General features: G+C 33.8%; 1 protein-coding gene across 1 annotated transcript; it reads right to left on the bottom strand.

Annotated features, from left to right (window-relative positions):
- Positions 1-9778: 9778 nt before the first annotated feature.
- Positions 9779-10626, bottom strand: LOC131599911 (uncharacterized). Its single transcript, XM_058872148.1, has one exon. The coding sequence runs from the start codon at positions 10396-10398 to the stop codon at positions 10012-10014; it is 387 nt and encodes a 128-aa protein (XP_058728131.1). The 5' UTR covers positions 10399-10626; the 3' UTR covers positions 9779-10011.
- Positions 10627-15018: the final 4392 nt, after the last annotated feature.

The raw sequence follows: 15018 nt of genomic DNA, 5'->3' as shown, positions 1-15018 counted from the left end.
CATGGTTCACACATAGTTTACCATCTTCAGTTGAATCCCTGAAATGGTTCATAGATAGTTTACCATAATCAGTTGAAACCCTGACATGGTTCACACATAGTTTACCATCATCAGTAGAATCCCTGACATGGTTCACACATAGTTTACCATCGTCAATTGAATCCCTGACGTGGTTCACACATAGTTTACCATCTTCAGTTAATCCCTGACATGGTTCATACATAGTTTACCATAATTAGTTGAAACCCTGTCATGGTTCATACATAGTCAACCATGATCAATTTACTGTCTCACATTGTTCACACATAGTTAACCATCTCCTGTCCATCTGTAACATGCTTCACTCATAGTTTACCATCATCAGTTGAATCCCTGACATGGTTAACACATAGTTTACCATCATCAGTTTAATTCCTAACATGATTCACACATAGTTTACCATCATCAGTTGAATCCCTGACATGGTTAACACATAGTTGACCATCATCTGTTGAATCACTGACATGCTTCACACATAGTTTACCATCATCAGTTGAATCTCTGACATGGTTAACACATAGTTTATCATCATTAGTTTAATCCCTGACATGGATAACACATATTTTACCATCATCAGTTGAAACCCTTGCATTGTTCACACATAGTTTACCATCATCAGTTGAATCCCTGACATGGTTCACACATAGTTTACCATCATCAGTTGAATCCCTGACATGGTTCACACATAGTTTACCATCATCATTTAATCCCTAACATGGTTTGAACATAATTTACCATCATTTGTAACATGCTTCACACATAGTTTACCATCATCAGTTGAATCCTTGACATGGTTCACACATAGTTTACCATCATCAGTTGAATTCCTGACATGGTTAACACATAGTTTACCATCATCAGTTGAATCCCTAACATGGTTAACACATAATTTACCATCATCAGTTGAATTCCTGACATGGTTCACACATAGTTTACCATCATCATTTGAAACCCTTACATGGTTCACACATAGTTTACCATCATCAGTTGAATCCCTGACATGGTTCACACATAGTTTACCATCATCAGTTGAATCCCTTACATGGTTCACAAATAGTTTACCATCATTAGTTGAATCCCTTACATGGTTCACACATAATTTAGCATCATCAGTTGAATCCCCTACATGGTTCACACATAGTTCGACATCATCAGTTGAATCCCTGACATGGTTCACACATAGTTCGACATCATCAAATGATTCCCTGACATGGTTCACATATAGTTTACCATCATCAGTTGAATCCCTGACATGGTTCACTCATAGTTCGACATCATCAGTTGAATCCCTGACATGGTAGACACATGGTTTGACATCATCAGTTGAATCCCTGACATGGTTCACACATAGTTTACCATCATCAGTTGAATCCCTGACATGGTTCACACATAGTTCGACATCATCAAATGAATCCCTGACATGGTTCACATATAGTTTACCATCATCAATTGAATCCCTTACATGGTTCACACATAGTTCGACATCATCAGTTGAATCCCTGACATGGTAGACACATGGTTCGACATCATCAGTTGAATCCCTGACATGGGTCACACATAGTTTACCATCATCAGTTGAATCCCTGACATGGTTCACAAATAGTTTACCATCGTTAGTTGAATCCTTGACATGGTTCACACATAGTTTACCATCATCAGTCGAATCCCTGACATGGTAGACACATGGTTCGACATCATCAGTTGAATCCCTGACATGGTTCACACATAGTTTACCATCATCAGTTGAATCCCTGACATGGTTCACACATAGTTCGACATCATAAGTTGAATCCCTGACATGGTTCACACATAGTTTACCATCATCAGTTGAATCTCTGACATGGTTCACACATGGTTTAGTATCATCAGTTGAATCCCTGACATGGTTCACACATAGTTTACCATCATCTGTTGAATCCCTGACATGGTTCGAACATAGTTTACCATCATCTGTAACAAGCTTCACACATAGTGTAATATGGTTAACTGACTTTATTATCGAAATGTGCGGATAGCAAGAATCGCCACCGACTTTTATTTTATCCAATTGGAAAGGCTAAAAGAACAGGAAAGATCTTTGAAAGATTTTGAGTTCGGGGGGTTATAATAAGGGAAGGTGTGAGGCACCCTTTGCATCCATGGTTATCCATGGGCTCTTAATTGCTTAGCTCACTTGTTTGAATGTTTGAAAAGAGGGCAAGTAGTCTAAGGGAAGGATATAATAGTCATTTAGGTAACAGTAAGGATACCTTAGCGTTCGAAGGGACTATCACCATTTAATCGAGGGACGAGATCATATTTATCGTAGGCAACTCGAAGGGACTATGATCTTTTATCGGAGGGACTTGGTGATTTTTGAATCAAAGGCAGCAAGCTAAGGTATCCCTATGCTCGAAGGGACTTGACTATTTGATCGAAATCGAATGCAACAGGCAATAAGAGGCGTTACCTTAGAGGTGCGTGTGTGCAACAATCATGTGTTTAATTCAGATATTGTTATCTTGTAATTAGTGAGCTAATTCAGTTCAAGGCTTGCACTCCCTAAGATTACTAACCACAGCAGAAAAATAAAGGCAGAATGAAAATCCTAGCTATTACAATAAACACCTGCGGGGATGGGGGAAATTAAAAGGCGGAAAAATAAGAAGGATCGATAATTAGTTTTAAACATTGAATGCCTCGATCTTCCTTGAACTCTTGATTAACCCTGAAAATTACAATGAAAATAATAGGGCTGAGTGAAGGAGAAATTCATTAACAGTAGAAGTAAACCCTAATTTTATTTATAAGGCAAAAATTAAAAGTAAAATTATATTTAAATAAATAAAAAAAGATTAGAACTTAGCTTTTTTTATCTGATGGCGCGTGGCTGAAAGGATCTTGATTAATCCTGAAAATTGGGCACATATAAAAGAAATGAAATTGTCAGTGCATTAAAGATCCCCTAAAGGCAAAGCAATGGTACAAGGTAAACAAAAGCGAGGGTAAACCCTGATTTTTAGGGAATGAGGTTTTATGATAAAAAACATTAAGTTAATGGACGACACCTACCTAACAGTGATTAGTGGTCATGATGGAAATCAGGGTTTAAGACATAGTTCATCATCAGTGGACTCTCTAACATGGTTCACAAATAACTTACCATCATTAGTTCATCTGTAACATGCTTCACACATAGTTACCCATCATCAGTTGACTCACTGACATGGTTCACACATAGTTGACCATCATCAGTTCATATGTAACATGCTTCATACATAGTTGACCATCTTCTGTTGACTCTCTGACATGGTAAACACATAGTTGACCATCATAAGTTGACTCCCTAGCATGGTTCACACATAGTTTACCATCATTAGTTCATTTGTAACATGGTTCATACATAGTTTACCATTATCAATTGACTCCCTGACATGGTAAACACATAGTTGACCATCATAAGTTGACTCGCTGGCATGGTTCACACATAGTTTACCATCATTAGTTCATTTGTAACATGATTCATACATAGTTTACCATTATCAGTTGACTCTCTTACATGGTTAACACATAGCTGACCATCATAAGTTCATGTGTAACATGCTTCACACATAGTTGACCATCATTAGTTGACTCTCTGACATGGTTCAAACATAGTTTGTCATCATTAGTTCATCTATAACATGGATCACACATAGTTGACCATCATCAGTTGATTCTCTGACATGGTTCAAACATAGTTTACCATCATTAGTTCATCTGTAACATGGATCACACATAGTTGACCATCATCAGTTGACTCCCTGACATGGTTCACACATAGTTTACCATCATCAATTCATCTGTAACATGGTTCACACATAATTGACCATCATTAGTTGATTCCTAGGATGGTCAACACATAGTTAACCATCATCAGTCGACTCCTCGACATGGTTAACTCATAATTTACCATTATCAGTTCATCTGTAACATAGTTTACCATTATCAGTTGACTCCCTGACATGGTTCACACATAGTTTACATTCATCAGTTCATCTGTAACATGGTTCACACATAGTTGACCATCATCAGTTGATTCCCTGAGATGGTCAACACATAGTTCACCATCATCAGTCGACTCCTCGACATGGTTAACACATAATTTACCATTATCAGTTCATCTGTAACATGGTTGACCATCATCAATTGACTCCCTGACATGGTTCACACATAGTTTACCATCATTATTTCATCTGTAACATGGTTCACACACAGTTAACAATCATCAGTTGACTCTAGGACATAGTTCACACATAGTTTACCATCATTAATTCATTTATAACATGGTTCATACATAGTTTATCATTATCAGTTGACTCCCTTACATGGTTGACACATAGTTGACCATCATAAGTTCATCTGTAACATGCTTCACACATAGTTCACCAATATCTGTTGACTCTCTGACATGGTTCACACATTGTTTACCATCATTAGTTCATGTGTAACATGCTTCACACATAGTTGACCATCATTAGTTGACTCTCTGACATGGTTCAAACATAGTTTGTCATCATTAGTTCATCTGTAACATGGATCACACATAGTTGACCATCATCTGTTGACTCCCTGACATGGTTCTCACATAGTTTACCATCATCAGTTCATCTGTAACATGGTTCACACATAGTTGACCATCATCAGTTGATTCCCTGAGATGGTCAACACATAGTTGACCATCATCAGTCGACTCCTCAACGTGGTTAACACATAATTTACCATGATCAGTTCATCTGTAACATGGTTGACCATCATCAGTTGACTCCCTAACATGGTTCACACATAGTTTACCATCATTAGTTCATCTGTAACATGGTTCACACGCAGTTGACCATCATCTGTTGACTCCCTGACATGATTCGCACATAGTTTACCATCATCAGTTCGTCTGTAACATGCTTCACACATAGTTGACCATCATTAGTCAACTCTTTGAAATGGTTCACACATAGTTTACCATCACCAGTTCATCTGTAACATGATTCACACATAGTTGACCATCACCGGCTGACTCCTTGACATGGGACACACATAGTTTACCATCATTAGTTCATCTGTAATATGGATCACACATAGTTGACCATCATCAGTTGACTCCCTGACATGGTTCAGACATAGTTGACCATCATCAGCTCATCTGTAACATGGTTAACACATAGTTGACCATCATCAGTTGACTCATTGACATGGTTCACACATAGTTTACCATTATCAGTTCATCTGTAACATGCTTCACACATAGTTGACCATCATCAGCTGACTCTCTGACATGGTTCACACATAGTTTACCATCATCAATTCATCGGTAACATGCTTCACACATTGTTGACCATCATCAGTTGACACCCTGACATGGTAAAATATAGTTGACCATCATCAGTTCATATGTAACATGGTTCACACATATTTAACCATCATCAGTTGACTCCCTTACATGGTTAACACATAGCTGACCATCATCGGTTCATCTGTAACATGCTTCACACATTGTTGACCATCATCAGTTGACTCCCTGACATGGTTCACACATAGTTCATCATCATCAGTTCATCTGTAACATGGTTAACACATAGTTGACAATCATGTGTTGACTCCATGACATGGTTCACACATAGTTGACTATCATCAGTGTATCCAGAAGTGGTTCACAAATAGTCGGACATCGTCAATTGATTGTCTGACATGGTTCACACATAATTTAAAATAATAGTTTTTTATCAATAATGATTTAAATTTCTATTTAAATTTAATATTTTCTTTTAATTGATATAATTTTTTTTTTGTAAATTATCGAATTAAAATACATTATAACATAAGCAAATTAATTAATTGTGAAAATTGTGAAACATGTATTGTAATTTAATTAAAAAATTATTTATATAAATAAAAAATTTGTTTATATAACAAAGCTATCAAATTAATTAATATGAAAATTTATTGTAATGCAAACAAATTAATTAAACCATTTTTTTAAATAATTAAACGTAAAATTTATTCTAATATATAATAAATCCTTTATGCTTGAAAATTGTTTATATAACAAAGATGCCAAATGCATTATTATGAAAATTCTACTCTAATGGAAATATAGTAATACGTTTGAAAATATAATATAGTTTTTATGCTTTTAATAAATCCAATCATTTCAAAAAAGTTGTCATTTCAGTCTAAAGTACAAATTAAAAAGCAAATAGTCAAATAATACAAGGAGTGTTATTGTGTGTGAGAGTGTATTTTACTGCTATGCAATCTGAAGCAATCCAATGGTACTCCAATTTAATCCAATGGCAGAAAATCCTTTGAAACCAAAAAAAAAAAATTTGAAGTCTCTCACGGTGAGAGACCTAAACCGGTCTCTCACCCTTGCCTGAGCCGTAAATCAAATCAATTCAACAACAGAATACATCAACAATATATCAATATAAATTAAAAATATCAATTAAACACAAATAAAATCATAAAAGAGACACTAATTACTTATTCACCGGGTTTAACCTCGTACTATGCAATTTTATTTAATATTCTATAACAAATCAAACTTGAATAGATAACATAAACAAATTTAATCAAGGTATTATTTAACTCGTTAAATCTCTTGATACGATATTGATCAACTATTGAGAACATGATTTTTACACGTCTTTCATGATGATTTGGAAGAAGAGATTTGTAAAAATAAATATATAGAGGATTTGAAGTAAAATGTAAATAAAAACTTTTGCATATATTGAAGAAAATTTTGAACTCATTCAAGAAAGAACCAATCCTGAACCAATAACTCCCTTAATCCAACTAACAAGTGTCAGCTGAGCTACTCCACCCACTTATGTAATGAAGGATTTGAATCCTATGTAGAAATTATTGGCATGTGAATTACACTTAATGGTAAAAAGAATTGTAAATTGTGGTTATGTCTTTTACCAATTAATTGGCATGTGAATTACACATGATGGTAAGAATGGTAAATTGTGGTTATCTCTTTTACCAATGGTTAAAGCATGTTGATGTCTGATATCATTAGATACAAGAGATACTTAAGAGTCATTTTCAGTTGAGAAAATTCATACCGATGAAAACGGTTAAAATTTAATGACAAAGAACTTATATGTGATGAAGATGATATGTTGAAATAAAGGAAGCATGATTGAGCAACTCATTGATTGTCTTATGAGTCAAGAAGACTAAAAATGTCTAGTGGAACAGGCCTAAAGGGACTAGAGAAAAAGAAAATACTTATACAACTTAAAGAAACTAATTGAAGAATACTATTTATTTGGATTTAAAGATAAGTTCTTCCAGTGAAAAAAAAAAGATTAGTTTGTTTTATCTTTAGAAAAAGATTATTTTATATTTTCAAAAAAGATTTTTTTATAATATTACAAAATTTTCAAATCTTTTTTATATAAATTGAATGAATAATGTTGACATCCTATAACATAAATATACGTTATTAAAGTTCAAAACATAGTCATAATCATAATTTTTAAAAAAAAAATGTATTTCAAAAATAATTTTTATAAAAAGCTATTTAAAATAACTTCAAATTTATCTGTTTTTATGAAATTTTGATATTATAAAAAATAAATAAATATTTAAAATAATATTTTAAAAATAATTATTTACATCAATTTTTTATTTAAAGTTTTTTTTTTAAAAATCTTTATAAATTTTTTTTGACTAAAATGTCTATACAATAAAAATTATTTTTTTAAGAAGTTGAAACAAAGAGACCCAAAATCAGTCTCCTAAAATAAACTAAATGTAACAACAAATTATTTAAATTAAGATCTATACTTTTTTTTCTCTCTAACTTAGTTTTTTATGACTTATATTATATTATATGTTTGGGATCACTTAATGAGGAAGTTAAAGAAGAGGTTGACTAGTTGGAAAGGGAGGTTTTTAAGCTTTTGGGGAAGACTAACTCTTTTAAAGACGATTTTAGAAAGCATAACTATTTTTACTTTATCTTTTTACAAGGCCCCTAAGAAAATTGTCAAGGATATCACAAAAATTCATAGCGACTTCTTGCGGGGAGGGACGAAAGATAAAAGATGTATTCATTGGGCGACTTGGTATGTGGTTTGTCTCTCGATAGAGAGGGGGGGAGGGGGCTGGGAGTTAGGAGGATTGAGGACTTTAATTTGGCGCTTCTTTGCAAGTGGAAGTGGAGAATTCTGGTGGAATCTGATACGATGTGGTATAGAATTTGAAAGCAAGATACCTTGATTTAAAGCTTCGTGTGGTTCACGGGGGAGGAAATTGCAAGGGGGGTGGTTTCCATGTCTTCTTGGTGGGCGGATTTATTGTCTTTGGAGAACTCTAATTCGAAGGATTTTTTTTTTTAATTTAGCTTGCAAGTTTACTGTGGCAAATGATTATTATTCTCCCTTTTAGCACTCGAATTGGATGGAACTGGGCATTCTAAAGGATTGTTTTCCTCTGCTTTTTCTTCATCTCTCTTACAGGATGTGTCCGTGGCCCTCATGGGTGGTTGGAGCGATGGAGTTTGAACATGGGGGGACTTTGGTATTTGCCGAAGTCAGATGTCTTGTGCTGCCATAGCAGCGAACATACTACTGTTACAGGATGTGGTGCGGGCCGTTCCGCCTGTTTTTGACAGGCCCGACTCAGTGGCATGGCTGCCAGACGTGGAAGGCGGGTTTACGGTAAAATATTTCTATGCTATCATCAATGGAGTTCGCACTTCTTTTGGCCCGAATGGTAAGTTTGACTCGGTGCTTAAGGTTGTTTAGAAGATGGAAGTTCTGATTAAGATTAAAGCTTTCGGATGGAAGTGTTTCATCAATAAGCTCCCGCCGAGAGATGCGTTAGCTTTTAGAGGTATTCTACTTTTTTCTCGCTCTTGTGTTTTTTGTTGTGAGAATGAAGAAACTTCGATTCATTCCCTTTTGCTTTGTCATAATTCGAATTTAGTTTGGAAGGATATAGCTGAGTGGATTGGTTTTGTTGATTATAAAGCGGAGAATTTCAAGGAAAGTTTTTTGAAGTGGTTCAGGTTTGGTAAGTTTGAGAAAGTTAGAAAGGGAAAGGAGGGAGTGGTGTGGTTGGCGGTTTGTTGGACTCTATGGACGGTTAAAAATGACATCGTGTTTAGGGGAGATTCGTGGAATATTTCCGATATAGTTTGGGGAGTGAAAGCGTTGGTTTGGAGATGGGCTTTTGTTGGGAAAATTATCCAACCCAATTGTAATTTTTATGAATTTAGTAGAAATCCTATTTTTTATTTATCTTAAGATGCAGTTGGCGTGTAATTTTTTTCTCGAAATAGCACTCAATATTTTTTTTTTATCAAATTTGAGAATTTGGATTCTCCTATCAATATATTCTTGTTTAAAAAAAATTATATACTTTTTATCAAACACTTTATTAAAACAGAAAGAAAAAATTTAATTTAAATATATTTTATATACTTATATTCTTCACTAAAAATGTACTAAAGGAGTTGCTAATTCCCTCCAACAATTTTTAAACATCCATAATTTTAACAATTTTTTTTTAGTATTTTGTTTTTCTAGTGAGGAATATGACAAGCTTAACCTAAACTTTATCTATACCTTATCCTATATATATATATATATATATATATATATATATATATATATATATATATATATATATATATATATATATATATATATATATATATATATATATATATATATATATATATATATATATATAATCCCCAAAAAAATACAAATAACACATTCTCTGTTTTTTTTCCTTCATAAAAACAAAATAACACATTCTCAACCTCCATATATATCTTACAACAAAACACAAGCTGAAAACATGAAAAAAAAATTAAATAAAAAATTGCTGAGAATATATATAGCTTAGCTGATTTTATACAAGTAGAAACTTCCCAAACTTTTCCTCAACCAACTTCTACTATACACACCCCACCACCACCAACATTCACCCTAATCAATTAACCTCAGGAATACTCTGCAACACAGGCTTCCATGTCCTATGATGAACATCATGGCTAACATGATCTCTTGCATTTAACAAACCAACCAAAACCTGTTCAGCTGAAGCATGTCCTGTTCCTCCACCACCTTGGTTCTTTTTCTCTCCCAACAACACTGCAAGCTCTTTCTTTGATATCTTAATCTTCACTTTTCCATTAGCATCAGAAGAAGCTCTTAATGCACCTAAAAGGTTGTGTGTCTCTTTGTTGTCTAAACTCATTCCATGAACTTCGTCAAACACCTTGCTTGAATTCATCCTAGAGTTATTATGTTTTGATGAAAATGAACCCCAATCGTCTCCCGCCCATTCCATCGTTGACACCGCGCAACAATTTCCCATACATATATTTACTTTTCCACGTCCAACAATTTCTTCTAGCTATTTTACAGAACAACTCAACCTAAAATCTTCAAAGAAAACGGATAGGTCTAGAACCAGACATCGGATACGAAACAGACACTGAAACTTTTTATGTGTGAAAGATGAAGATACATATGATAATATGTTGAAGTTTTGTGTAAAATGAATGACAAGAGAGATTTATGAGGGTGATAAGTTTTGATATTTATAAGGTTGATGTAATGTAAGATATATATAATTAGGTGATATAGAAAATTGACTTTAGAATATTTTTGAATTAACAATTGGATTAAATAGTAACCCATGTGGCAGCTAGATCTGGTCACATGCATATGTGTATAATGATTATTGGTTTAATTTCATTGACCAAATATTAATTTATATGAATTTAATTAATTAGGTTATTAGATATACATGACGTGTAGGACCCATGATGAACAAAAGTACATGATTTGGTCTCTTTCTCTTTTTTGTTGGTGTGTGAAATGAGAAGGAATAGCATCTTTGTAAATGCCAAGCACAAGTGAGTGTGAACAAGAATTTGTGATTGGAATCTTAGACTTAATCAGGATATATTTTGATTATGTTAGTTTGCTAATTAATTCCATTTATTTACCTTCACGTGTGGGCTTGGTATAATAATTACTTTGCGTAATCTTGTGGAAGTTAACCCTTTTTGATAAAAAAATTTATTTTGCGTAATGTTTTTATCCTTCTAGAGTTTGGGCTATAAAATGCTAATTTGTTAGTTGCCACATTTTACATTATTACATTTATTCATTAAATAAATGGTTAGATATGTACGTATGAGGTATATATATATATATATATATATATATATATATATATATATATATATATATATATATATATATATATATATATATATATATATATATATATATATATATATATATATATATATATATATATATATATATATATATATATATTAACTTTCATTTTTAGTCTCTATAAAAATTTTCTTCAAACTTTGATCCCTGTAATATTTTCCGTCCCCATAGTTAGTCCTTCCCGTTAGAATCCACTAACGGTGGGTGACGTGTCATGTCAGTTGTGTTAATTTATTTGACATCTGTGTTAATTAATGGGACACGTAGGATAATTTTTGATAATTAAAAGGGACCGGGTATTTTGCAACCCTAATTTCATTTTCCTTCTGCCCCTTTCCTTGTTCCTCTTCCATCGTACCAACTTGTCTTCCTCATAATTCTTCAAGTCGTTTTCTTCTTCTTTCATGGTAACATCCAGGTAGAAGTCGTATTCTTCTTCTTCAAAGGCTTAAGCTTTCTGCAAGTTACGATGTCATCTTCATCAAGGAGAACGAAGTCAACATCGTATCAATCCACAAGTGTGAGTAACCGTCTAGGTAGAAGGTGTGTGTGTGATGCTCGAATGATTTCGTATCACTGTAAGAATGGACTTAACAAAGGGCGCCTGTTTTGGAGATGTCCATTTTGGGAAGGTGAGGAAACTTGTAACTCATTTATATGGGATGATGATATTTCACAACGAACCGATATTTACGAAAGGTCAAATGATGAAAGGAGTAAATATGAGAGCAAGGCCAGGGAGGTCCAAGCTCTTGAAACTATGAGGGAGTTGTATGAAATTTCACAGAAGAAAAACAAGAAATTGAAGTTGAAGATAAAGTCAGATGCTATGTATGGAAAGATGAAGTCTTGGTGTATTGTTGTTCCTGTAATGGTCAATATGTATTTTTTATGGAAATGTAATTGTTGAATCAATGTTTGGAATGTATACTTTGATTCCGGGAATATACAACACATCCTTTATCAAAGAATGTCTACCATTCTTTCTCTCGATTGATACATCAATGATCCCTTCAGCTGCTATAGTGGTATCATTCGAGAACTTAACCTTGTTCTTCATGGCATGATTGGTTGTAACAAACCAATCTTTCCTTCACATCATATATATTGAACATTCAGAGTCCAAATACCATCGATTGTTGCACTGTACTGCTTTTTTCGAAGTCACCATGGTGTTTTCTTCAGCATGTAATCGGTTAGCATAAAACTGCAATTGGTTACATTTTGGCTCAGTAGTGTTTTTCAAACTGTTGTTGTTGCTTATGTCTTGCAATTTGTTGCTATTGCATTCTACTTTTATAATCATGACCAAGAGTGTGTTCTCATCATCAAACTCTTCTCTTGCAACTCTAGCTTCATCTTCTCAAGATTCTTTTTTGTTGGCATTGCACTCTCTTGCAAAATGACCAGGCTTTTGACAAATATAACATTGCACGCTGCTCTTCTCAACCATCATCCTACCTCATTTACCTCTAACATTGCCTCCTCTAGAGTTGTTTGATCCAACAACCATATTGCCATTATTCTCATCCTTTTGGAATATTGAATTCTTGGAATTTTGGGACTTTCTTCCACTAAAATTATGAAAGTTCCCTTTACCTTTGCTCATGGGCCACTTTCCCTTTGCCTTCTTGTTTCTCTCATTAAAACGGGCTTGCAAAGCGATCTCCTCCTTTGCCTTATCGACATTTGTTTCCTCCATTCTCTGCTCACGTGCCTCAAGAGAGCTTTGCAGCTCCTCTTTGCTCATTGTCACAAGATCCTTCGATTCCTCAATGTCTTTGCTCTTTGTTCTTTGCAGCTCCTCTTTGCTCTTTGCAGCTCCTCTTTCTCCTCCATGTGAATAAACTCAAGATGTCTTTTTCGAGTTTGTAACCTCACAACCTTTGCCTTGTCTGCTCTTACATACAATTTCTCCAAGATTTCCCATGCTTGCTTCGATGATTCGCAATCACCAACTTTCTCAATGTTGTTTGTATCAACGCATTGATGGATTAAAAACAACACTTTGAAATCTTTCTTCTTTTCTTTCGTATGCGACGCTCTTTGCTCAGGAGTAGCACATTCAACAAGAGGATTCACACCATTCTTGATCACATCAAGAACATCTTGGTAGCCAAACAACACTTTCATTTGCTTGCACCATTTGTCGTAATTCTTTGCATCAAGGATATATAGATTTCTAGGAATTCTTTCATTGGAGACAGAAGTCATGTTTGCACACTACGTGTTTGATTGGTCGAACCGGACTCTTGATGTCAAATGTTAAAATTTGGAACCATAAGATTGGTGAATAATTGAGTGTGGAGAGAGAGAGCGTGAGAGAGGATAGGATAATTGAGATTGAAAATATGACCACTAAGTAGTCAAAGTCAATTTAAGTAAAGTGATTAAATATGAGAAAACGTCGTCCGATAATCAATATATTTCCGTGCCATTTGCTTTGGCTTGTTGATTTTCTAACACCAAATGCAATGTATCTTTTAAAGAGAGCTTAAATTCTTATAGTAATATTGTGTCCTTTAAATCAATGAATATAATTTTTAAAAAAAATTAATTTTACCATTAGCAGCGCTGCATGTTGTTTCACTAGTTTGTCAAAATAATTTTTGTTTTATAATAAGAATAAATTACTATTTTTTTAATAGTTGAAATAAATAGTAGTATAATTTAAAATGATATCATATTTAATGAGTTATTTTCTGGATGAAATTATCTATGTGCGGATAACTATGTGTGCGGATAACTATGAAACAAGATCAAGTAAGTGAGAAACAATTACAAGAATATGACGCATTGATTGTTACAGTTAGTGGATAGTTGTTTGGGTGAAACTATATACAGATGACTTTGAAATATTAATTGAAAAAGAGAGTTCAATATCAAAGTTTCGTCATCATCGATAGTAATTTATAAGTTACGTAAATGTATTTTGTAATCGTTAAGAATGTTATTGGAATTGAACCAAAGAGAAATAATCAACCATGCATTATTCTAATTACATAGTCTAAGCATCCAAAGATTAATTTTAATGTTTCAACTTTTGTTGATGCTTGCATATAAATTAAAAAATCTTACATGGTATGTACATAAAAAATAAAATAAAAGGGTGTAACAGCCACATATATTGGTTGTCTAAGCTGGCTAGTGTTCTGTAGAGCACTATGTGTCCCATTGGTTGTTGAACCCATGTGCAATTTGTCTAAACTTTGTGAACAGAATAATATTTGTAGTTTCCTAGAAGGAGGATTAAGCGATCCCTTATCTAATGGTATCAACTAATAATTGAAGAAAAACAGACCAAAATGAGGACATTATATCAAAATTTATACTCTCTGGGGTCCAATTTTTAAGATACAATATATTTTTTAAATTTATTCAATAATTAATTTATAATCATTATATAAAATTAAAATTGGCAAGCTATAAGGGCTTAGGACAACTAAACCTTTTCATTTCTTAGTAGCATTAATTAGTTGGTCTATTCGAAAAATGGGGAAGTATAATTGAATCATTATTATTAGAGGATTTTGATTGTATTATTAACCATTCCTGTGTTGTGGCCAGTGTTTTAAAAACCGGACCGGTCATCGAACCGGTAAGGGTACTGGGTCACTGGTTTATCGGTCGAACCACTGGGTCACTGGTCGAACCGCACGACCAAACCGGATTAAACCAGATTAAACCGGATTAAACCGGATAACTCGATTGAATAGACTTGTCATTATATAAGTATAAAATCGGT

Source organism: Vicia villosa, linkage group LG4, assembly GCF_029867415.1.
Source record: "Vicia villosa cultivar HV-30 ecotype Madison, WI linkage group LG4, Vvil1.0, whole genome shotgun sequence".
Classification (NCBI taxonomy): domain Eukaryota; kingdom Viridiplantae; phylum Streptophyta; class Magnoliopsida; order Fabales; family Fabaceae; genus Vicia; species Vicia villosa.
This window is presented reverse-complemented; position numbering and strand designations above follow the sequence as displayed.